The sequence below is a fragment of the Pagrus major genome, chromosome 4 (assembly GCF_040436345.1).
Source record: "Pagrus major chromosome 4, Pma_NU_1.0".
In the NCBI taxonomy this organism is placed as follows: domain Eukaryota; kingdom Metazoa; phylum Chordata; class Actinopteri; order Spariformes; family Sparidae; genus Pagrus; species Pagrus major.
Genome location: NC_133218.1, coordinates 15,448,472 through 15,473,980, shown reverse-complemented (window position 1 = coordinate 15,473,980; position 25,509 = coordinate 15,448,472). Strand labels below are relative to the sequence as shown.

The window sequence follows — 25,509 nt, the reverse complement described above, 5'->3', positions numbered from 1 at the left end:
AGTCGAGATGATGGCTGCAGGTCATGTTGTGCTTCTTCTACCTTAACACTGAATAAACAACATCCTCAAACTTTGAGTGACAGTTGTATGACTGTAGAGTTAATCCTGTAACTGAAAGTTGTTTCAAGGTGTACTTTTCCCCCCCATTTCCAGAGCTAAGCTATGTTAAACACATCCTAGACCCATCTCTGTGCTTGACACACATGAATAAAAGTAATACATGGATTTTTTTTTTTATTACTTTGGATTAGTTGGTAAATGACCATTTCCCCAATGTCTTTAAGACTACATGCAGTGTACAAACCAATGAGGTGAGAACTTCACTTCACTTTAACACTTACCATGAGGAGCCGTCACCACGTTGCTCAAGCAGCCTTGTTCGTTTGGGTTCTTGTCAGTGCAGCTGTAAAAATAAGAGAGAAATGCAGAGATGGGTACTTTACATAATATATTCTGTTTCGTCCTTATTAAGTCAAAAGATTACATAGTTTTTCCTCTGGCCTTTTGGGAAGAGTTTCTGTAAATTATTGCCGGTTGAAAACCTCCTTTTGCTTCTTGTTGTAGATGAACAATTACATAATACTTCTCGAATGAGAAAATCCTCCAAACTAACATGCTTATTAAAGCTTGAAAGCATTTAGAATTATCTTTTGAGCAAGGAAAAGCATGTTCTCTTCTCCAATTATTGCTTTTCCTTTAAACGTAATTTTTCAAATAAGATAAAGAAAGATTAAAAAAAAAAAAAAATTGCCATCTTGTGCCAACGACATGCTGCTATTTAATGCTTGATATTTCAAAGCAATGATGCTACTACCTGTTTCTCAGTGGGATAATGTGAAAGTACTCTAGTAAGTACTAGTGAGATGTGTCAAACAGAGTTAAGTCATTACGTTTTCTTATTTCATTTTGGAGCAAGGAAAGTAACTCATTTAGACGTACTTGACCGGTGAGGGTCCTCTGTGTGGACTGTCTGTTGGAGCTTTGGGGATCTTGTTAGGAACCGGAGTGCTGCTGGTTCCTCTTGTAGGAGCAGTGGGGACGTATCCTGAAACTGATAAACACATGCAGATCAGAACCTGAATGCGCTGGAACATACAAGTTCATTGTTCATTGTTGCTAGTTTTTGGTCAGTAAGATATGTTCTCATGCTTTGTATAGATTATTTCTAAATCAGTTTGTTCTTTAACCTGGGATAACTGTGGCTAGGAAAATTTCAGTTGATGTTGGGCTAAAACATGCAAACACAAGGTTCTCCTAAGTCATACATCAAACTGTTAGTGCATAAAAAAGTCAGGTATGACAGCGGTCACTCACTGGTGGAGCAGGGTCGCCCATCTGGATCATCAGGGCATGCGCACACAAAACTGTTTGTCTTGGCGAAGCAGAGGTGAGTGCAGCCGCCATTATTTACCCCACAGAGGTTGGTACCTAAATGAGAGAAGAAGGAACATTTACAACTGGAACCAAACGGTCTTTAAAAGTGTTTCTTTTAGTTTGTTTCATTTCTTCAGGTGAGAATGAGGAGATTTGAATTCAGCTTGTGCTGAACTTGCTTCAATTTGAAACGCAACTCAGACTAATTACCAGAGGTAAAATACTCGTTCTACTTATCAATTTACAAAAGACGCTCAAACAAATCCATCATGTTTACATCATGTTTGGCTAATTAACATCAGGGCAAATGGAATCTGATTTCTTTTGACCACCGCTGCAGCAAAAAATCTTAATTGTGCCAGAGGAAAGGTTACTGAACAAGCTTCTGTCCAATTAACAAGCTCCTTGTAAATCCACGTGGCTCCTAATTAAAAGTGTTGGATCTTTTTCACAGGGTGCACAGGGAGACACAGAAACAGAAACAATTTGATTAGGGAAATCTTTGTTTTGATTTCCTTTCTGATTAAAATAATGATACGACTTGATGCTTATCACTGAGGCTGTAGTCTCTGGTGCTGCTATGAAAATATCCTGTAAAGATTTAATCTCGCAAAGCAGAAAATCAGATACCAACAAAGCGCTAAGTGACAAATATTGAATTCGTATTCGAAATCAAATTAGTATCAGTTTAGTGCAAAATTATTGTGTTAAAAGACGATTTAAATACATTTTGAACTTTGATTATGTGTTGTTTTTAAGCTTAGATACCAAGTTATTTCGCCTTCTCTGCTCAGTTTGTTGCCTGCTTCTATATATAGTTCACCAGACTGACTGGACCTACGACCAACTCTGTATACCTGCATTCATTGCCTCCTATACACATTCATACCAGCCTCTCCTTCTTCAACACTTGATCAGCCAACCTATTTGTGCATCAGTGTCCTCAGAAATGTTGATAAACATAGTGAGGTCTTTGGTGTCTGGAGGTGTCAGTGCAAAAGCCTCCTTACCTGTCTGTCTGTGAGGGGATACCACTATAATGTCCATGAGGCCCTCCACGTTGGCCAGCACAGTTTCCTTGTTACGGCCGGTGTGTTTGTCCACCCGCTGGATGGACTTAGTCTGCCAGTCCGTCCAGTAGATCCAGCGGTCTTGCTGCGAGAGTCGGGAGAAAGGAGTTAGAGGGGAGGACACCGGCTTCAACTGGGGAAACGAGGGAGAAGAAGAGAGGAGAGGGGAATACACAGACAAGGAGAAGGGGAATGGGAGGAAGAAAGGGAAGGGAGAGAGGAGGAAGAAAAATGAGGGTCAGAGTGGAAGGGAAGTAGAAGAAATGGATAAGTCGAATGAGTTCAGCATGAGTTGGAGGACGGAGAGACGACCAGTGAGAGTCACACGGTGAACCGATGAGTGAAAGAGAGCAGGTGAGCGGAGGAGGCAGCCAGGAGGAAGGGTCAGCCCAGTAATTGAAAGCTGAGGGTGAGGAGGGGCAGGGGGTACCTGTGTGAGGGCGAACGGGTGGGACACGGGGCTGACGAGGATCTGACGCAGTTTCCCGTTCAGATCTGAACTCTCAATTCTGTCCAAGTGGGCGTCCACCCAGAAGATCCTGCAGGAAACACCACAGTCATAAACACAATTATAACTGTAAATACACTGTACACACTTTCTTTCAAAACATCCTGTGAGGTTGTAATGCCAAATACACACAAGAAAACAAAAAAACAAACAAAATGGAAAGTAAGTAGGGCAAGGTCACATTGTTACCCAAGTCTTAAATTATGTCCTTAAGCTCTCCCTGATCAGACTCACTCACTCTTGAATATACTTTTTGAAACTTTGACAATATGAGTTAGATCATGAAACATTTACAAGGCTCCTGTGTGGAAAAAAAGCCCCACAGGTAGCTCTTTTCACAGACATGCTTTTCTCTCTGACCTTCGTGTGTCGTAGTCCAGAGTGAGGCCGTTGGGCCAGCCCAGGTCGGTGTTGATCAGAACCTTTCGGTCCGAGCCGTCCAGATGAGATCGCTCAATCTTTGCAATGTGACCCCAGTCTGTCCAGAACAGGAAGCTGCAGAGACGAGGCTAAACTGGTGAGGAAACTTTGTATTGTACAAACAAACTTGAAACAATATCTTCAATAATGTGACACCTTAGATTAAAATTAAAATACACTTTTTCTTTTGCTAATTTTGGCTTGAAGACATCCTTTAAAGGTCCAAAATAGATCAAAATGCTTAAGCAATTCTTTAACAGCTTGTGAGTCACACCCAAATTTAAATTTGAACATGAAGTCCTGTTCACTCTCCTCTCTTACCCTTTGCTCGGGAACACTGCGATGGCTCGTGGTTCATCCAAACTGTTATTGACAAGGACTTTGCGACACGTTCCATCCAGGCGGGCCACCTCAATGGTGTTGCGCCCGGTGTCCGTCCAGTACATGTTCCTGGCCACCCAGTCGACAGCCAGCCCATCTGTGGTCTTCAGGCCCTGGCTGATCACCGTCTCCATGCCACTGCCATCCAGGTTTGCACGCCTAAAGGACAAAGTAAAGGGTGTGAATGGTATTACTCTTTTTTCCCTTCTCTATAAAATTCATCTTATAATCTGTACTTTTGTCCATTATATACTGTATTTTTAGTATCTTTTGATTATAGACAATGACTGACTTTGGTTAATACAGATGTAATGAAAGCTTTATATGTTTGTATGTAGACGTTCTTTGCATCTGCACCTTATGACATCCAGGGTGACATCAGTGTAGTAAAGTTTTTGGTCCACGCTGTCATAGTCCAGTGAGATGACGTTGTGCAGCTCGGGCACAGCCACATGCACGTCGGTGTGGTCGTTGGTGTCCAGGGAGATTCTGCGAACACTGACACGGTTGGAGAAGAGCAGGTACGACTCTGGGGAGTCGTCACATGACCTGCTGTCTCCCTTGAGCAGGATGCCGGTGGGACAGGCGCAGGATGTACCGTTGGGACGAGGGAGGCACAGGTGAGTGCAGCCGCCATTCCTCCTGCCACACTTATTAAAACCTGAAGAGGCCGGAGACAGAAGGATTGATGCAAAGAGAAAGAGGTGCCCTTTAAATAAAACGGGAAAGCAGACACCTTGCCACACAAAAATCTGTGTACTTCACAGCAGATTTTTGTTGACACAGAGGTGGCCTACTGTTTCTTAGCAACATATCTAATGATCTAACTTTGTCATGTGGATTTTGAACAGTACAAGTCTGTTGAGCAATTGTGAAGCATTTTGAAAGCTGTTTGATCAGCTGTGAAGCTGCAAAGGTCTACAAACAAAGATAATGCCGTGTGTAGATATTGGCCAGAAGTTGGAAATAAAGAAAATGAACAGTTTAGATCGATAGTAACACTTCATGAGGCAGCAGTGCTATTAAAATATACTGTAGCAGTCAAACATCAGACAGTGATGTGTGAACAAATTGAGTCCAACGACAAAACGTGTTTCATTCATGCAGCAACTATCGTGTGGTATTTATGAAGTGGAGCAATAGATGAAACATACTGTAACATGGGGCTAAAAAAGACTGAGGGCTGAAATAGCCTGACTTTAAGTTCCCCATAGGGAAAAAATAGCAGATCCCACACATCCCTCGATGCAACTCAATAAACATGCAGGTTTTCTATTCAAAGTAGGTGGCCTTAAAGCCGAAGCTGAGCGACACAAAATATATTATGCAACTGTTTTGACAGGCTACTAACCATGAGAAGTAAACTGATTTAAACAAATACAATTAGTGGAGGTCTCCTTTAGTTACACTTCAACTAAGCATAAAATCTACTTCCTGTCTTCAGACTCACCCAGTGGCCGCTCCCTGTCCACAGCTTGGATGTCCATTAGGCCTGGCAGGTTGGCTCGTACCGTGATGGTGTTGGTCCCGGTGTTCTTGTCAGCTCGCTGGATGCTGCGGCTCTGCCAGTCGGTCCAGTAGATGTGGGACCCCAGCAGGGTTAAACCGTACGGGTGCTGGACCGGGGTCACGAGGGTGCGACGATTCTGTCCGTTTAGATCGGCGGACTCAATACGCTGAGAAGAGAGAACCAGGTATAGATTATTTTTATAACTGTTTTGAACAGTTCTTCTGAAAAGAGGGACTAACAGCAGAAATTAATATTACGAGTCCTCAATGACAGAGATTTGGGCTTTTGTCCTCTAACAGTTCATGATTTGTGAAGTAAAACTGTATGTGAGCGTCATGAGTCATCACTACTAACCTCAGTGTGAGCATCGGCCCACAGTAACTGTGAGCCAGCCATGTCTATGGCCAGGCCGTTGGGCCAGCCAAGGTTGTTGCTGATGAGGACCACACGATCTGATCCATCCATCGCTGAGCGCTCCAGCTTAGCATGCTCTCCCCAGTCCGTCCAGTATAAATAACTGGAGAGATAAAGAGAGAGACAGAAGGTCGACGGTCATGAGATCAGCAAATGTTAAGACATGTAATTTGGACAACGACCAGAAATCTGGATTGTGTACAGTCATTAGCAGTAATGATTATGACCTGTCTTTCTCTCAACTGGACAGCAAAATATGTTCCACTATGTTGAACTACAGCTAGCACAAAGGATAAAAACTCTCTCTGATTACAATAAAAATATTTTTGAATGCTCGAAAAAAGCGATCATGCCCCAGCAGCCTCACCCCATCTCGTGGTAGAGGGCGATGGCCCGAGGGCTGTCCAGGTTTTGCCAGACGAGAACTTTCCTCATGGAGCCGTCCAGGTTGGCCACCTCAATGCGGTTGGTTCCCGTGTCCGTCCAGTAGATCTTCCTGCCAACAGCATCCACCGCCAGGCCATCGGTTGTCATTAAGCCTTAGAGAGACACAGAGAGAGACCGAGATGGAGTCATGACACTGAACGGCTGGAGTTAATAAGCATCGTATATGCAAGAGAAGATCCTCCTCACCTGTAGATACGATGTCTTCATGTGCTTTTCCGTCGATATTGGCTCTGCTGATTTTCTTCAGCGTGCTGTCAGACCAATAGACTTTCCCTGCAGGAGGCACCACATACACGAGTAAGGACTTCTACATCTCAAACATACAAAAAACAACAACAAAAAAACAGACATTTTGAGCAGACATACCTTCTTTGGGGTCGACCCCGATGGCGATGGTGTTTTTCATTGAGCTATTGACGGCCAGAACCACATCAGCAAAATAGGGGATATCCAGAGAAACCATCCTGATGTCCGTCCTCCGTGCAAAGACCAGGAAGCTGCTCATCCCTGCACACACACATCAGAGCAACATCCAGTCAGAGAACAAAGGGAGCTGACATGCTTGTTTGTCTCTTTGAACTCTGTGCTGCCCAGTTTTGAAGGCTTAGAAAAGACATTTTTCAAGGAATTTGTCACTACTTTCGTTTTTTTACAGTTAGAAGTAGAAGTTACAGTAGATTTGGGATTCATCAGAGCCCCATGTCTTTAGTCTATATGTTGAATTTTGGTTAATCAAATCAAATTCTAAATTTGATTATGCGTAAAGATCTCTTCTTAATAAGATTTCTGAACACATTTATGGACGTTTATCTTCAGCGGACAGTTGAAAAACATGGAAACTGCTGTGTGATGCTCCTACTATTCTAATTTTTTGGGTCAAATGTTTCTGAAATGTAAACAGAGGTTGTTTTTCTACCAGGCGTGCAGGTCTTTCCATCACTCTGCAGGTTGATCCCGGTGGGACAGGCACAGCTGGAGGCTTTGGGAGCAGGAGCCAGGAGACACAGGTGGCTGCAGCCTCCATTATTCACCAAACACGGGTTATGCACTGCAGATGGAAACACACAAACAGACTCAACTCACACACCCTCCTGACTTTCTAGGTCAGCTCAGAGGCAGGGAACAGAGAGAATAAAAGAAATTGGGGCAAACAAAACAGAAACACAACTTGCAGACAGTGAAACCCTTCAGGGAACACAGGAGAGCCCCACATAACAGTGAGATCAGTGAGGTTTTAGTTTGGTATGAGCCCCTGAGGCTCTCTGCCCCTCAGCCAGTGATCTGGGTTCAGTTTACCTGTAATCCTCACAGTGTCAGCAGAGACAGAGGGTCCGAGCTCTGAGAGAAGCAGTAACAGGAGGAGATTTTTTCCTCTGTCACAAGAGACTACACAAGTCCAACAGGACAAGTTCTAAGTATAGCCCATAAGTATAAGAACAGTGGCATATTTTTCCTTCTTAAAATGCTTCATATTGCAGCATATTGGATTTGAATAGGAGCTTTCAGTATGAGTGAAGTGAACTATGTTTTAGAAGATGTTTCCATCCATTCTAGGCAGATATGTATTGTGCAATGGAGAAAATTCGACAGTTGAGTTTGTTTCTTGTTTATACTGTTCTAACTATTTTATTTTCCTCTTGTTCATATCTTTCTCTTTTACTTATTTATTATTTACAGTTTTTTAATTGTTGCTCATCTCTATTTTGCCACCCCCTTTGCTGCTGTAACAATGTAAATGGCCCTGTTGTGGGACTAACAAAGGATCATTTTATCTTATCTTAAAGTCCTGCAATGCAGCAGGACAATAATATTAAGTTAAATAGGGCTAAACAATATTACAGTGTGATTAAAATTGTGATTCTTTTCTGTAAGCTTAACTCCAGGCCTATATTGGTGATTTTAAACATGATATGTTTTTACTATCCATGATCACATACTTCTATACTTCTATACTTATTTCCCATGGGGAAAAAAAAAACTGAGGAGGTTTTGATGTCTTGACTAACTAACCCCTGCAATGCACTTTGGCTGCTTTAGCTTGTGCTAACAGGACAGGCTGTTCCATAGCAAATTACAGTGATTATCTACTAAAAATGGCTAGAGTTCCTACAATGTTTTGATGTAATGTGCATGTAGACATCTGCAAATTACAGCTGAAAGTCTGAACTTAAGCTTCGTAGTCATTGATTCATCGCTTTCAGATCCAATATGTTGCAGCACGGAGACAAAACAATAAAAAATGTATTGCTGTCCTACTACTTGCTGACTGCAACCTACATTTGATCTAGTAGGTGGATGCACACTGACCTGTCTCACGTAGTCGGTGGAACATGTGAATGTCCATGAGATTCTCCAGGTTTTCAGCCAGTGTGTGTCGGCCCAGGCCAGTGAGCTTGTCAGCGCTCTGGATGCTCTTTGATTGCCAGTCTGTCCAGTACAGCTTGTCCTCGTGTACAGTCAGGCCAAAGGGGTGAGGTAGCTGGCTTCCAATTAAAACCTGTGTGCAAAAACAGTAGAGGTCAGATGAGATCTGTACACATTCCTAAACATTGGTTTATATTGTTGATTCCAAATTAAGTTTAAATCTAGAAAAACTAGAAATCTCAACCAACTGATGCTAACAAACTACAATGTTTCTGATGTTTAAGTTTAAAGAATTTTTCTGAGAAATCAGCATTAAAACTTTATGGGGATTAAAGCGGAGATACATCATAAAAATAGCCATTACAGTACCTGTCGGTCAGAACCATCAAAGTTGCCAAATTCAATGGTCTTCATGCCAGCATCAGCCCAGTAAAGGCGTTTGGTCTCGTAGTCAATGGCGAGCCCGTTTGGCCATGTCAGATTGGATGAGATGATGACAATACGACTGGAGGCGTCCATTCCTGCTCGCTCAATCTTTGGGTTGGCACCCCAGTCGGTCCAGTACATGAAACTACAGTCAAGAATATAAAATGAATGAGAAAGAATGTATAAATGAGTGCCATGTGAAGTCGATGGTTCAAAAGTTACATTTTAAACCTTCTCAATTATCTCACCCTCCGATCGGGTCGACGACAATGTCCCTGGGCCGGTCCAGGTTCTCCCATATCAGGACAGTCCTCATGCTGCCATCGGCATTAGAAACTTCGATACGATCCGTACCTAGAAAACCCAAGACACGACATGAGATCAAAGGGCACACACTGCCACGCAGGAGATTGTAGATACGATATCAGAAATATGATTCTATATGGCACTATGTGAAATGAAACCCTACCAGCATCGGTCCAGTAGAGCTTGCGGGTCACCCAGTCAATCGCCAAACCTGCTGGGCTCTCCAAACTGGTGTCCACCACCACCTAGAAAAAACAGGGACGACAAAGATCTGAATTCTCCCATTATGATTTCCATGCAGCCTCAAGTTACATATGGAAACTTTTAGAAAAATGCTTATACCCATACTTACAAATACAGATAGACGGATCATATTTGGTGTTATTTATAAAGCATAGACGGACAAAGACAAAGACATCTGCCAGATTTTTTTTTTCTCTTTTACATTTAGAAGTGACTTCTCAAATCCTGTCTTTGTGGTTACAGCATTTTTGCGTTGAGGGTCTGTATGCTGTTTTTGTGTTTTTTCTGTGCGCACTGTGGAAAACAAAGTGAACTGAACCTGACACAGATCAACTAAACTCTACATTTACACCAGCTTCCACAGAGCATTAGTGACTATTGCACTTTCACATCAATGCCACTAGGTGGCAGTATTGCATAATCCTGCTGTCATCTGCTGCTGCTCCATTCAGTGCAAGACAGATGAGAAATGATGGGCTTGAAGTGTTCAGTTCAGTCAAATTGAAGATATCACTGACCTCCTGCTTGGCGCCGTTCCACAGCGCTCTGTTGATGGAGTCGGTAGTGACATCTGTCCAGTAGATGTAGCCGTCTTTGGCATCCCAGTCCAGCGCCACGGCATTGCGCACGTCAGCCAGAGGGATGACATCATCGGACATGTCCTCTGTGTCGAAGCTGACTCGTCGGATGTCCGTCCTTCGGGCAAAAAGCAGGAACTTGTCAAGACCTGATTAAAGACCAAAGGTCTTCTGTCAGTCTTCTAGGTTTAACAGTGGGTCAACAGTGAACACAACAAAACAGCACTAACACACAGACAACTAGCAGCCCTTAACGGGAAAAACTGGCTGATTAATATCATAAATCATAACCCTTTATCTAGCATATTTATCTAGAATGACAGTAATAATAATTAGATGCTTTCATAATTGCAGGGTGTGCAAGGGTTGTATAATTTTATTTCAAGTGGTGTCGACTGTAGTGAAGGATTCATTAAAAACAAATAGTCGACTTAAGTTCAGCACTGCTTTAACTGCACTGAACTGTAACATGTAATTTAACTGGTTTCAAGTTTCCTTTGGATGAAATCTCACTTGAGTGGGTGTCTTGTAATCCTGTGCATGCACATTTTTTCTCTAAAATTTTGTTTCCTCTGAAAACAAGGTGTCAGAGGTGTGGGTTGCATTTAGCTTCTAAACACTGACTGTTAAATCAGTAAAAATCTGGCACGCACATTAAACTACTGCTGAGGGTTTTCTTTTTAACTTTCACGCTTTATGAGACACAGTAAACACAGAACAAAGATTCAGAAGTTTAAAAAAAAATGTTTTGTTGATAATGTATTCCAGGTTATTAAAAAAATAATACATTCAACCACCAAGACACAAACATGGTTTTGTGTGTCTGTTGTAAACACTAAAAACCACTTATACAATATGAAGTTGTATCTTAATACACTCAATAATTGTCAGGTGGTAACTGGCTAAAATTTCTGTTTTCAGATCAATAAATATGTAACATCCACTCATGTATGACGTATATTAAAAGGTGCAAGTATTGAGAAACTCACCGTCAGCACAGTTGAAGTGGTCCACCTTCTTGAAGCCGGTGGGACAGGCACAGGTGAACGTCTTGTTGCTGGGGAGACACAGGTGGCTGCAGCCTCCGTTGTTGGTGCCACAGCGGTTCCTGCCACCTACAGGAGACACAGAGAATCATTAGTATGTGATGGTTTGTTGTCTGAAACATTTTGAAGTTGTTTTTTTTATTATTATTATTTGTTTTTAATCAACTAGGGACCTTGGTTGATCTCTATGTTTCTATCTGCCTCTCCACTTTGTAATAAAAACAAAAATGCTGAAAAAAAACTTTGTTTTTGCCCATCACTCCTACTTTCTATGATGACATTTTGCACATCAATTTCATTGCTGAAATCTAAGGACGTCGTTATTATTATGACATAGTGAAACCCGTTCCATACATGGTCTCCATTTAATATTGCGAGGAAGGCATTTAATGGATGATAAGATTTTTTAAATGTTTTCCTTTAAACTGATTTAAGTGGTATTTTGTGCCTTTCTGGATACATTTTTTTGAAGGACTTGTTTGGGAATATGCTTGATTGCTTTCTGCAGGGATTTGTTAGTTATAGCACAGCGTGTAGTTTTTACATATACATTGCGCTTTAGAGATATTTATTACTGGATGGACCAGCTAGCTGTTTTCCTCCTTAGGTTTATTATCCAGGACCTACAGAGCTTGTTTATACACAGATTGTATAGGCTTTATTATTGTATCAGTGGTAACAGATCAAGTGGGCATATGGCATGTTACATGTGAGAAAATCCCAACATATCAATAAATCTGAGCAGTGTCAGATGTCTCGTCAGGTATTTACAAATAAATCTTAAAATGTTCATGTATAATGTAGTTTTTACTGGCTTTACTTGTTTAACTTGATCTAACTAGCATATTTTCCAAAATGTTTAACAGTCAATTTAACTATGAAGCAGTACATTTCATATTGGAAATAAGATTTTCTATGAACTACACATGGACTGCAGAGCTGTACTCTTGTTCTTCGAAATGTCACAGTGTGAGTTTAACTCTGTCCCACTCAGACATGAACTCACACGTCTCAATAAATCTCAATCAAAACAAAAAGGAGCAGTGCCTGACCTCAACCTGCCAACACAGAGGCAGCTCAAAGTTTATATTAGTACTGGAGTGTTACAATCTTTATCAGCATGATAACCAAAGCTTTCTCTTGGCCAGAAGTCAAGTTCAACAACGTTTGTTAGCAAAGAACACAAGTCTTTGCTATCATGCTGATAAAACACCTCAGCTGGTCAGTTCACCACAGGGTCTAACACTAGAGCAACAAATCATTCTATCATCTCTGGGTTCGCCACCGTGTGGGAAAAGTCTTCACTTCTGTGTGCACTGACAGCATTAAAGAAGGTTCCTGGTTTTCATGTCTGTCCTCAACCAGCTCATCTTTCACCCGCAACCCTCACATTTGAGTTTGTGTTTGATGTGTTGTTGTTGTTGTTATGCAGCAGGCAGGAGAACAAAATGCTGAGCAACATCTTCTGCAGCTCCAGGCTACAAACTTAGATGTTTTCGAAAATGGGTCCATTGTTCTCACCCAGAATTAACTTTAAAAAACAAAAATCACCCAATCACAGACAGATTTGACAACATTTGGGCTAAACAAATGACCATATAAGGAATCTCAAAGCCTCATGGATGACAAGCACCAGTTGTCTTCCTTCTCTTTTCTTATGTACAATAAATTATCTCTTCACTGCCCTTTGTCCATTTACTGCACAGTTGGACTTGACCATTTCTTCCAGCTGTTTGTCACAAGATGTATGGAATTCTTCCATCGTGATGCTATTGTTTGTCCTGATTCAAGTCCCTTTTTTTGACCTTGCTGTCTTTTGACAACAATGACAGAAACAAATATGTTCAAAACAACACAGCCTTTGATAAAACTTATTAAAAAGCAGAAAACAACATGTTCTGTGGTGAAACAGCCTTCAAAAACCTTCCAATCCCACATTCATTTAGCTCCCATCTGTCTCTCGATTCTCCCACAGGGGGTATTGTCTGCTCACACTCAACATATGTACTACTAATTAACTTTAAACTTAAAAATTTAGCACATCTGTGTACTGACCTGCAGGCTGCCTCTGGGGGTGCAGGGTGTGGATGTCCATGGGGAAGTGCAGCTTGTTGCGGATAATCTCCTGGTTCTTGCCAGTGAATTTATTAGCACTGTTGATGCTCTTGGTGTGCCAGTCAGTCCAGTAGAGGCTGTCCTCAAACACTGTGATGGCAAACGGGTGTGGCAAGCCTACAGGAAGAGAGAGTAAATGCTTGATGAAGTGTGCAATAAAAGCAGCAATGAACAGTTTTCAAGAAAGTTTTGTTTTTTTAAAGGAAGTAATCTTAAAAGTAAACAAACACAGGCGTTAAGTTTGGCATCTTTATAATGAGCAAATAATAATGATTCTGTGGAGTTCATGTAGACATTTAAATCCAAGATGGAAAGATCCAAAGCTACATTTGGCTTGTTCGTTCCACCAGAGCTCTCTAAACATCCTCCAATTCAGCGCTGTGGGCTTGGCTGATGTCATATTGTCCACATTTAGAGCTGCTTTCAATTACTCCGCCTCTCATTGGCCTGTAGCTGGTTAAGCTGAGGCTGGAGCAGCCAAAAGCAGAGACGGTTCCTTAAGTAATGTGACTTTTCCATCCAGAATTTGAAAGCAAGATCAAGAACAGACCTCAAAGCGGGTCAGACTGATAATGGACAGATTTTGGTCAGTTTTTACCCTGGTCTTTAATCTGAATAACAGCAACATTCCTTAATTTGTCCTACCGCTTACAATGTGTGTTTACAGTTTGTGTTCTCTAATCCCAAAACAATCTCAGAAATTTAGTTTTATTTAGAGAGATGTAGTGTCTGTTGATTTTTCTTAGCTCAACGAGTAAATTACTTTGGTAAAAATGCTACATATTTGGTATTTTTTTTATGTCTCAAACATTTGAGACTAAATGAGAAGACACACAAGGGAAACACAAATGGCAGGTAATGTGCTTATGTAAAAGCCTGTCTATTATAGTAAGAAGCAGGTTGCAAAAATAAGTGTAATTGCCTTTAAAACGTAGGACGCATTAGAAATTTGCATCAAGGCTTTGAGTCTATGACTACTTTTGTCTTTGTTCCTTGTCAGTATCAGTGTTCACAGCCCATTATCAGTGGAGCCCTGGCCTCAGTACTAACATGTCCAACAGGGAACTCCTCACAGTTTTGTCTCCATTGGGAACATCTGTTCAGGGTGACTCCTCCACACTCGGCCAAATTAGCGTTCCCTTTCTCTCTCCAGCTTAATCCTCCTTTGCTGAAGGAGCTGCACAACCAGCGAGATGAGAGGGCCAAATGGATGGAAAAAGTGATTCCTGCTGCTCCACAGAGCCGTGGCGGTGGTGATGCGGCGACTGTGCTGGCGCAGGGCTTTTAAAAACAGCGCTTCTCGTTTAATGACAGTGTTTTACAGCACGGCATAACTGTCAAGTGGTAAATGGCTAAAAGTAGAGAGAGACCAGAATGATAATGAGCCAGGAGGGTCAGAGTAAGCTTTAGTGTAAGCTCAATGAGACAAAAGTTTGAGCATTTTAATCTATTTCTATGTTTTATGAGCAACAAACTTTGTAATTAATAGCCATGTGGTCCGGCAGAACGTAATGTCAGATGAACAAAGGCTGTGTGTTTCCTAAAACCTCATGTCTTTGTTAAATTAGAAGCGGTTTCTGTCTTATTAGAGTTATATCAGTACCAGCACGTGTTGGTTGATAGGTAATAAGAAACTGCAGTACAGAAATACCAAAAACATGTAGACACAGGGTCACCAGTACACAGTTTGACCACTAGAGAGCACTGACAAGGACTGTTTGCATTATCTTAATCTGTAATAGCTCTGATCCCGTCTCTTGAAACGTGGACATCATCAACTTTTGCCCTGAAATGTTTGGAGATGTGGATGTCTGATTTGACTTTAAAGTCTGACAAGTTTTGGAGGACATGGGAAACACTATGCACACTGGCTGATTGTTTTGTTTGTTTGTATTTTCATTAGTTATCTCCACTTTCAGAGCACTGAGCATGCATGACAAATGAGAGGTGGGGACAGAGAACAAAGACTTGCACCTACACTGACAACCTGTAAGTTTAAAGGTGACTTTCGATATAAGCATAATGCCATAGACATGATATTATTAGAGTTTTAGGTATATAAGATTAAATTTCATTACTTCGAATGTGTTTTTTTTTTTTACTCAGGAATCAGTCAAGACGAGTGATAATAATGAGATCAGATCAGTAAATTTTCCCTCCTCCTCAGACGGGTGTGTGTGAGGTGATACTGGCTGCCTGTATGTGTTTTCTGATCTTATCCTAACATGAGGGCGACAACAGTGCACCCTCTTCCTTCCTCTGAGTCATCGCCAGCTACGAGGCGCCTGGTTTTGATACGGTCACCTTCTCCCCTGTCGTCTCTGTGCCCACAGCCCACCCCTCCTGCTCACTTTTTTCCGGGACAGCTGGAGGAGCAGCTGCAGGCAGACAGGGCATCAAACGTCCCACCCAGCCTTCTCAGTAATGTCCCCTTTAATCTACATGTGGCACCTCCCAGTCCTTTCACGCCTCGACTGAATCTGTCACACTTTCTATCGGCGGTCATCGGCAACACAACACATAGCAGCATCTCAAAGATGAGAAACATCCAAAATTTTTGGGTGTGGATGAGATTTTAAATGTGTTAAAAAATATAAATGGTAAAGCATTTGAGGAGTCAGAGCACCTGTTGGTGATTAAGAATCAGAATTTGTCGATAAATCTTAACTTAAAGCATCTGTACATACTGTAAATGCATGGTATTTTGGGGGTTTTGTGGCCTGGGGTGCCGTGACCAAACATTTCCTTTGAAAGAATTTTGGGATCCACTAGACCATTTTCAAGCCACTGTATGTAGAATTTAAAAAAGTTCTGACTCGGTGAATCCTAGTGGTAGTATCAGAGAGGACTGTGTCAGACAATCCTAATGTTGTGGAAATTCAGGATCCCCAGAGGATGATTCCTAGTGACTGGTGGTTTCCTCCCGCACCGTCATTAGTTGGAATGTATTGCTTTTATACAAGAACTACCAAAACATGATACGTGTTGAAATTATATTTAGTGTATTCATGCTCTCCAGAGGAAGAAACTGTGGCCATTAGTTTGATATTTCATGATATTTGATATTTCAATGTAGTTGGGCAATTTCCATGAATTTCACAGAGCACACTACATCTCTACAGAGCATGAACACTTACATTTTCATGGCCCCACTGCCAAGTAAACGTTTTATAGTGTGAGGCAATATCTTTGTATCATAGTGAAACTTAAGCCATCATGTTATGACCTGTGAGCTGAGCTGTTGTCCACAAGGGGGCATCGTTTCATCGGTTCATCGTCATTGATTCCCATAGGACTGATTGTCCAGTGCATCATCATGCAGCAGAAAGATTACTGCAGCACACAACTTTTGTCCTCGGGCAGATGTACTGTATGATAATATCCATGTACACAAAGACAAACACACACACGCATTCAGTGGAACACATACAGCCCCTTCTCTTCCTGTCCCCCACCTCAAGCTGCACAGGTGTATAGACTGGATAGTGGTGTTATCCGTAACACCTGTCTGCTGTCCGGCTCTGGTGACAGAGGAGCTGGCACACATCCAGCTAGTTCACACACGCACACACACACACGCACAAAGGAAACTATAGGTGTAGGGAGATAGACACTCGTTAACATTCCTGGTCACAGCAGCTCAGAATGTAACTATGCACACACTCACACAGACACACACACACACACACACACAAAAACACACACACACGTCCCATTTGTCCTGTGTGTTGTCTGAGCAAACAGAGGCTGTGGAGGAAGGACAGGGCCAATTACAGCCTTTTATCCTGAGAGCACACATCATTAAGGAGAGCTCACAGGGCTGATGGCACACGCACAGACACGCACACACCCTCATCAAACATTTCCCCTGTCCCTCTCCCTTTTCACACTCTTAAACACTCTTCTTGGCCACCGATGTGCTTCCACACTCTTTTTTTCACTTCATCAGAAAAAACTTCCCAAATTGGAAGCTACTCTGTCAGCTGAAACTTGCGCTCACACTGCAAAAAATAATTTATTACTCCAAAATTCATGATTCACACGCCTTTTTGTGGCCGCTGCAAACTGATTTCTTTACCTTGAAAACACCCGTTTAAGTTAAAGAACCTGTGGCTGTTGGTTTCACAGTTTTGCATTAATTTTTGAAAGTTGAAACAACTGACTGCTGCCAACCTGCCTTAACAAAGTGTTTCCGTCCCTGTTCAGCGTCTGACCCTTGCAAGCCAGCACGACAACCTGTTCTGTTGCCGTTATGTTGCTTTCATTGCCCAGCCCCAGTATGACTGCTGAACTAAATCGTCACACAACCAACCTGCAATGATCAGTGTGTCCTGCTGGTTGCTGGTTTGCTGACTGAGAAACATGAGGAGGACAAATGCAGCAGGAAACAACAAAAACTATCAGCCAAAACCTGAGAAACAAATCTAACTGCAACATGAGGTCTAAGAAATGGCCTAGAGTGTGCGTTTGTGAGAGATCAGTACCCTGCCTGCTTACATCTGTAACTGCCAGATCCCCACGTTTAGTGCACACACACAATCTCAGGCATCTGTGTAGGAATAAACAGCTTTATGTTGTCATTTATGGCCTGCAGTCTGTGTTTGTATTTCACTGGGAGGCACATGTGTATGCTCTTTAATGGAAATATGGCATTGATTAACTCCACATGGTATAATGAAGTAGTGTCAGCGTGCTACATCTTATATCAATCCCCTTGTGTGTGTTTGTGTGTGTGTGTGGTAATTAATGAGACTCTGAACTCCATCCAGACCTCTGTGCACCACATCTCTCCTGCTCACTCTGGGCTTTCGATGAAAAAATGTCAACTTCTGAGGTTTTTGGATACTCAACTGCAAAAGCTTCATGTTTCAGGTTCACAAGGTCATCCAACTTTGTCTTATTGATAATGTCTAAAAATCCTCTTAAGATAAAAGCAGGATGACCTTGTGAAATCCCCTGCTCTGCAAAATAGTTCAGTCGGTTGTTGGTCAAAGGCAGGCAGAGAAAAGAGAATCAAAACTAAAGACAGTACCAAAATCTCATCTTTTTCTCGACATACCAGAAATGATTGGTGCCTATGTTGCCATTTATATCAATTACAAATCCTCTTATTGATTGTTGGTTCCAATAACTTAAAAGTATGTACCACATTCGTTCTTTCCAGATTTTGGTCACCATTAATGGTCAAAAATATCAATATATCCTGTAATTCTTCTGTGTTTCCTCTTAAATTGTTCAACCATGTGTAGAATAATCTCCATTAGGCATTAAAATTAGTTGAAGCTTCCTGGAACCTTTATTGCTAAAATTCTTAACTGCAAAGTCCTGATGTCTTCATTAGAGGTGGGGTCATTGTTGGACTGATCCACCTTACCCACCCCTAGCCAGAGTAAACAGATAACAGGTGGGAGTTTACCGTGGCTGATGACGGCCTTGCGGTTGCGTCCGTCCAGGTCGGCCCTCTCGATGACATGGTGCTTGGCATCCACCCAGTACATTCTGCGACCTGCGTAATCAATGGTGAGGCCGTTGGGCCAGAACAGGTGTGTGTCTGCGATGACCCGCCTGTTGGAGCCGTCCATGTTGGAATACTCGATGCGAGGTGTGTTGCCCCAGTCTGTCCAGTAGATCTTACTGAGGAGGAAAGTGGGACATTCTTGGTTAGTTCACTCGTTTACACCTGCTGGAGTGAAGCCGTTTGAGCAGAATGAGCTGAACCTCAAGGCGTCCACTAATGTCTAGAGGTAAACAGATTGTTGTCAGGATTCAAGTCACACCAGATGTCTGATATAATAAAATGTCTCTTCTGTCCTCGACATTCATGTCCTCCATCATCACTCATCTGTTGTGACCGGCCTCAGAGGAAAGAGCTTCTTTTTTTTTTATATTTTTCAATTATCCCATGCAAATGAGCTACCTAATAAGCTGAATGAGTTTTCCAGCTTAAAATTTCTCTGGGGCATCATCTGAAACTCTCTTCTGCCACTGCGACATATGAAACCGGGGATGAAAACACACTTAGCTACTGCCCCTTTCATGGAATACTTGTTCCACACAGATGCTCGCCCGTGGGCACTGCTGTGCTGCCAAACTTTAATCCCTGCTCTTCTGCTACACTACAACTGGGACACATCCAGAGGGGATATGTATATATGAGTGTGTGTGAATCTGAAACCATCTGTAGTGAATTATAGGGTTTGTGTGTGTGTGTGTGTGTGTGTGTGTGTGTGTGTGTGTGTGTGTACGTGTGTGTACGTGTGTGTGTGTGCGCATTTGGACTCTTACCCCTCTATGGGGTGAAGTGCAATGGCTCGGGGTTTCTCCATGTTCTGCCACAGCAGCACCTTGCGATGCGTCCCATCCAGGTTCGCCACCTCGATACGAGATGTTCCTGAGTCCGTCCAGTACAATTTGTCATGGATCCAGTCTATCGCCAGTCCACCTAAAAAAGAGGAAAATCAGTTTGAATTTGTCTGAGGAGAAACCCCTTATCATGTTTCTGTTCCATGTTTTTCTGCCTATTGTTTGTTATTTCTTGGTGCTGGCGAGAGCTGGATGAGAACATTAGTACAGCTCTACCACCACGATGACTACAGGACACTGGGAGGCCTGTGCATAGCAACTATCTGGCAACCTGTCCTAAAGGTAGAGCTGCTGCACAGAAGTACTTTGAGAAACTGTTGTTTGTCAAGAACATGATAAAAATGTTAAAATGTTTTTAGATTTCTCTTCCTTTACACACAACAAATGGAGCACATTAGCTAGATAGCTTTCGGGGGATGGTGAGAAACAACTCCAGAGATACATGAGATTGGTATCGATTCACTTGTTACTTTTAGAAGGCGAGCAACTAAATGTATTTCCAACAATGAACTGTTACGGTTTCATTGATTTGAATTGAGGGAGAGAAAAATACCAAGTATGAAGAACAACACAGAGATGAAAGGTATAGAAAAACTAAGCAACAGGGACTTCAGAGCAGAATACTGAAGAGAAAAAAAAAACTAAGAAAGTGAAACAAAACAAAACAGTTCAGAAGAGCAAGAAACTATAAGGCTGAGAAACAGAAGGAAAAAAGAATGAAAAAACAAGGAGACTGAAAATGAGAGAGAAAGAGGAAGCAAATAAAAAAAGACTGAGTTTGAACAGTATTGATGTCATACTGCTGAACTCAAATTAGCAAGGTGATGGATGAAGTGAGTGAGAGCAGAGTATAGTTCAACAGAAAGCAGCAGAGTTGAATAAATTGGATAAAAGATAAATGAGCCTGTTGCCCTGCATTTGAACCGACATCCTATTGGCTGCTGCTGCACCCACCTGGGCTCTCCAGACCGGTGGACACAACCTCCTCCACATTGGAGCCATTGAGGTTGGCCTTCATGATGCGGTCCAGCGTTACGTCCGACCAGAAGACCAACTCGCGGCTGTGGTGGAAGTCCAGAGCGATGGCATTTTCCAGGTTGTTGAGCAGCAGGGTGTATTCGGAGCGATGCGGTAAAACCTGACGGATGTCGATACGGTTGGCAAACAGCAGCACCGGCTCTGGACCTGAAGGACGATGAAAGACGGACATGGGTACAGATGATGTGAATTAAAGAGGAAAGGAAAACCGTGAGAGGCCAAACGAAATGAGTTGAAAGTTGGACAGTAACAAAAGTGGAAAGAGACAAAAAAGTTCAGACCGATGGTCACTTTTAATAACAGGGAGCATTAATCTCACTGGAGGTGAAGGTCTGGGTCCTGGCAGCTGCCTGACAGAGTCCTGACCTGGGTTTAACTCTGGTCTGCAGCAGATTGATGGGCTACTTTACCAGGCCTGCAGTCTACCTTCGCTGCGTATCTAAATCTAGTCCAGACCCTCCCAATGAGCCAACCTCATTTTGAGTCCAAGACCCCGGGGCAGAGGAACGGATACAGTTACTGCTGAAGCAAATATAAACACTACGCAACCGTGTTTTTATTGGAGGTCAAACCTCAGCGACTCTCTGTGGTCACGAGTCAAGGTTGAAATACAGTACAGTGGTTTTTACCTAGAGCTTTGCAGCTGCGCTTGTCAGGTCGGAGCTCGTAGCCCTGAACGCACCAGCACTGGAACCCCCCCTCCGTGTTGGTACAGCCCTGGCTGCAGTAGCCTTCTTCAGCACACTCGTCCACATCTGGAACAGACCACAGAGACAGAGGGCAAGAGGGGAGGGACAGAGAGAAGTTGGCGTTAAATTCCTGCAGGGTTAACAATGAATTCAAGACAAAGTGCACAGAGGTGGCTGGAAGGTACAAAAAAAACATCCACGTTCAACTTCTTGATACATCCCTTAAATTTTTAATGTATTTCTTGACCTCGCAAACACATCCTTAGAATCCGAAAACAAGTATCGATTAGATTTGATTGTCTCTCCGTGACACATGGCAGAAATCCCAGATTCCGGTGCAAACCAAACCCTAATCAATAATTTCTCAGCCCAAAGCTAAACTTTCTATGAAGTCTCATGGAAATGTGTTCATACTTTTGGGAAATATCCTGCTGAAAAAGAAGACAAACTGACAAACGGGTGTGAAGACATAAACTCTGAGGTGCAGCATTGAAAATCAATTCCTGGCCATATTTAGGATTTTAAAGATAGTGTCTAAGATAGGGGTTATATTTTTATTTCTTTTAATATTTTATTATTTTAACTTGTTTTGCAATATTTTGCTAACAAAACTGTTTAGTAGGGTAAATTGCTAAGTTTTGACTTAATTTTCCTCATCAGTTTTGATTCCTTTGTTATCTTGGCCTGCTCAATTTTGGCAACAAAAGGTTCAGTAACTAAATAATATGACTCTTTATCTTCATATGTTACTTATGTTACCTATCTACCCTAGACCCACTCATAAAAGTCATGAACACTTCCTGTCACTTCCCAAGTGGCAGGAATGAGTAGCATAGCAACACACGGAGAATCACTTCATAGTAATTTCATATTTAAGAAGTCAGTGAAGCTATCGCATGTTTAACACAAGGAAGCAGCTGAACAATCGTCAAACATTATAGAGGTCATGAATATCAACACCTTCAGCCTGCTCACTCACTTTTAATGCAGACACAGATGCCAGGAAGTGATTTGTACACACTCACACAAACAGACATGCACACACACACACACACACAGTAGTACCCTGGCAGGCTTTGCCGTCGTCCATCAGTCTGTATCCAGTGTGACAGGTGCACTGGACCAGTCCTCTGACCATCTGACACTTCTGGGAGCAGCCTCCGTTATTCTGGTTACAGTTGCCCTCGCTGGAGCGCGGACCTGCACACCACACAGAAACATTACAGGAACACAAACACAGCATGCTGATTCAGTATAAATACAGCCACACACTGTAAAAAGTATCTGACTCATCTGGTGTTGAGCCCTATAATATTTTAGCAGGGAGGCCAGTCCGGTCCAGGCAGACGAGAAAACTCAACAAACACATTCCAGACTGTCATCAAAATTAGTTTGAATGTTCACGATCCACACTGGGTGGTTCTAAATTATCGTGGTGACAGCCTGAACTTTCATCTAGTGCCACCATCAGGCCAAAATCTATGCCCACCAACAGACAAATTGTGATGTGTTTTTTTCCATTTGAGCCAAAAATTCAGCTTTTACACAAAAATATTCAAATCTGAAGACTAAAGTGTGTAAAATGTATGGCACAAAATATGAGTCCCTTCTATTTTGGACAGCATGAGCGTTCCTATTTACTGCACAGAATTATTACTATTGTTCCAAGCCCCTGAGAGACTGGATTAAAGTTTTGCTGAGCACATTAATGGTGCTCAGGGGAAAAAACTTTGGACACTGTAATAACTCCGTCAAACATACGAAACTCCCTGGTAAGAAAAATATGTTTGTAACAATGCAGTAATAACACTCATTACATTTGACAGTGTACAAAAATAATTATGCACTAAACCTTCCTTAAGATGCTTTGTTCCTTCGGCTATTGTCAAATTGTCAAGCTTGAGATTAAACTAAAATGGATGCTCAAATGACGCTCTTATGTTTAATTTTCAGGTCGGTCATTGTTATGGCAGTCTGTCCCTTTAGAGTAAGTGCTACTTCAGATTCTGTGCATGTTTTAAGAAAAGAAGAGACTGTACTTTTCAGTCCTCACACTGCAGCACAGGTGCTGATGTATTATCAACTCACGGCAGTCATGGTGTGGGTGTTCGTCAGTCCCGTCTCCGCAGTCGTTGACCTCGTTACACACCTTCCTCTGACCGATACAGCGCCCATTCCCACATTGGAACTGGTCAGGAGCACATGGAGGACTCTCTGTGGGGTGACATGGTGATAAATCCCATGAGACAACAAAGCTCTGTTAACTTCAATATCTCTGGTTGTAATAGTCCTTAGTCTTTGACATGTTTTTCATTATGTTACAATTGTAACATAATGAAATATTGATTATGTGTAGTACTATGTGTATAGTCATAGATTTTATCCACATCAAAACCCCTGACTTTACCCCTTAGAGGACCATTCAGACAACAGTTGGAACTGGTCCAACATCGAGTCTGAATCGACTGTCTCCACACTCTGCCCCCTCTTACTTCAGTCCCACACACAGATAGTATGAACAGCAACAACTCTTTGTCTCCCACTCTGCACTTCACTTTCAAACTGTTGTTACTCATACATGACACACCATGAAAACACTGATGTTAATGAAAGCCGTTTGATTTTTGATTTTCTATTAACTCTCTTTTACCACCTGAGTCCATCATTATGTGTAACTCCTGATGAACAGCTTATTTTACAGTCTCATGGAAACTCCTCTTGACTAAAATGTCAAGGTCGAACTAAAATGAAATGGTCAAATGATGCAAAAGACATTCTGAAATGATGCAAATGTGCAGCCATAAAAACGACATCATGAATTTGAATATTTCATTAGCAATGATTGAAGTGCTGCAACAAGTCAGTAGAGAACGAAATCTCAGAAATAAATAGTTAAGATTGTTGTATGGACTGAATACAAATGTATATTGAGCTGGGAAGTTAAGGGAAAATTCAGGGATCAAGAGGTTTGTGCAAAGTGATGTGGAACTCCTTTACAACACGGCGCAGGGTATAGGTTGATTGTATACAAAAATAAAGTAAAAACTTTCTATCTTCCTCTTTTCTCTGTTGCCTTCACGTTGTTCTGTCTATCTCAATATAGAGGCCAGTTTCAGTGCTTTGTCCACAGGTTACTTTTCCCAGCAGTGAAGGAACTGCCAAACAGATCAGTCTATTGTTTGAAAGCAACTGTGTTTCTCAGCAGAAAAAAAGTGAGTTTGTCAGTAGAGGAGGGCTGTTCTGAGCTGTTGTCATGACTACAATTGAAGCTCATGTTATATTTAGCCTCTAAAAACAAGACAACAAACCACGGTCTTACCAGTTTTCTCACAGCCCTCTTCATCGCTGTGGTCGGAGCAATCGTCCTCACCATCGCATCTCCATGACAACCGGACGCAGCGTCCGGTTCCACAGCGGAACTGTTCGGCCGTGCACATGGACGTGGCTGCAGGACACACACACACACACACACACACACACATACACATACACATACACATACACATACACATACACATACACATACACATACACATATACACATACACATACACATACACATACACATACACATACACATACACACACACACACACACACACACAGAGAAATGTATTAATTCTTAGATCAGCTGATTTTAGATTATTCTGAGTTTTGTTTTTCCATCACTAGAAAGAAGTCAGAAAAAAGAATGACACTGACATGAACAGCTGCATAAATACAGATAAAATAAACCTATGTTTAGATACACAACCCTATACAGGGAACTGTAACAAGGTCTGTTCGGTAATTTTGATGAAAGCAGCTACTCACTGCAGTTCTTCTCGTCTGATTGGTCGTCACAGTCGTATTCGCCGTCACACCTCCAGCCAGCATTGATGCACATCCCGCTGCTGCACATGAATTCAACTGATCTGCACGGCTGGTGGGAAGCTACACACACACACACACACACACACACACACACACACACACACACACACACACACACACACACACACACACACACACACACACACACACACACACACACACACACACACACACACACACACACACACACACACACACACACATAGAATGACATCAGAAACATGTCAACCAGAGCAGTTTTCTCTGTTTTACATTATTATTATTGTAAATTGAAAATTTTTTCAGACTGTAGGTCCAACAAGCTGCGATGGGTATTATCACTATTCCGAACTTTTGTAGACTAA

At 42.1% G+C, this 25,509-nt stretch overlaps 1 protein-coding gene across 2 annotated transcripts in view; it reads right to left on the bottom strand.

Annotated features, from left to right (window-relative positions):
- lrp4 (low density lipoprotein receptor-related protein 4) overlaps positions 1 to 25,509 on the bottom strand; it is a 117,652-nt gene that overhangs the window by 6,652 nt on the left and 85,491 nt on the right. Inside the window, exons 7-35 of one of the 2 annotated variants that reach the window (XM_073464103.1) lie at positions 25,106 to 25,225; positions 24,612 to 24,737; positions 23,381 to 23,506; positions 22,358 to 22,492; positions 21,233 to 21,358; positions 20,520 to 20,750; positions 19,488 to 19,644; positions 18,619 to 18,836; positions 13,143 to 13,319; positions 11,031 to 11,156; positions 9,982 to 10,190; positions 9,384 to 9,465; positions 9,163 to 9,268; positions 8,858 to 9,059; positions 8,432 to 8,621; positions 7,041 to 7,172; positions 6,491 to 6,631; positions 6,311 to 6,397; positions 6,045 to 6,216; positions 5,618 to 5,780; positions 5,204 to 5,429; positions 4,111 to 4,414; positions 3,694 to 3,912; positions 3,313 to 3,447; positions 2,875 to 2,983; positions 2,385 to 2,577; positions 1,315 to 1,428; positions 940 to 1,051; positions 342 to 403 (exon numbers count right to left, since the gene is read on the bottom strand). In XM_073464103.1, the coding sequence (XP_073320204.1) occupies positions 342 to 403; positions 940 to 1,051; positions 1,315 to 1,428; positions 2,385 to 2,577; positions 2,875 to 2,983; positions 3,313 to 3,447; positions 3,694 to 3,912; positions 4,111 to 4,414; positions 5,204 to 5,429; positions 5,618 to 5,780; positions 6,045 to 6,216; positions 6,311 to 6,397; positions 6,491 to 6,631; positions 7,041 to 7,172; positions 8,432 to 8,621; positions 8,858 to 9,059; positions 9,163 to 9,268; positions 9,384 to 9,465; positions 9,982 to 10,190; positions 11,031 to 11,156; positions 13,143 to 13,319; positions 18,619 to 18,836; positions 19,488 to 19,644; positions 20,520 to 20,750; positions 21,233 to 21,358; positions 22,358 to 22,492; positions 23,381 to 23,506; positions 24,612 to 24,737; positions 25,106 to 25,225 (4,500 nt within the window). The remainder of the gene's footprint in view (positions 1 to 341; positions 404 to 939; positions 1,052 to 1,314; positions 1,429 to 2,384; positions 2,578 to 2,874; positions 2,984 to 3,312; positions 3,448 to 3,693; positions 3,913 to 4,110; positions 4,415 to 5,203; positions 5,430 to 5,617; positions 5,781 to 6,044; positions 6,217 to 6,310; positions 6,398 to 6,490; positions 6,632 to 7,040; positions 7,173 to 8,431; positions 8,622 to 8,857; positions 9,060 to 9,162; positions 9,269 to 9,383; positions 9,466 to 9,981; positions 10,191 to 11,030; positions 11,157 to 13,142; positions 13,320 to 18,618; positions 18,837 to 19,487; positions 19,645 to 20,519; positions 20,751 to 21,232; positions 21,359 to 22,357; positions 22,493 to 23,380; positions 23,507 to 24,611; positions 24,738 to 25,105; positions 25,226 to 25,509) is intronic. The other variant, XM_073464104.1, reaches the window with a different exon arrangement.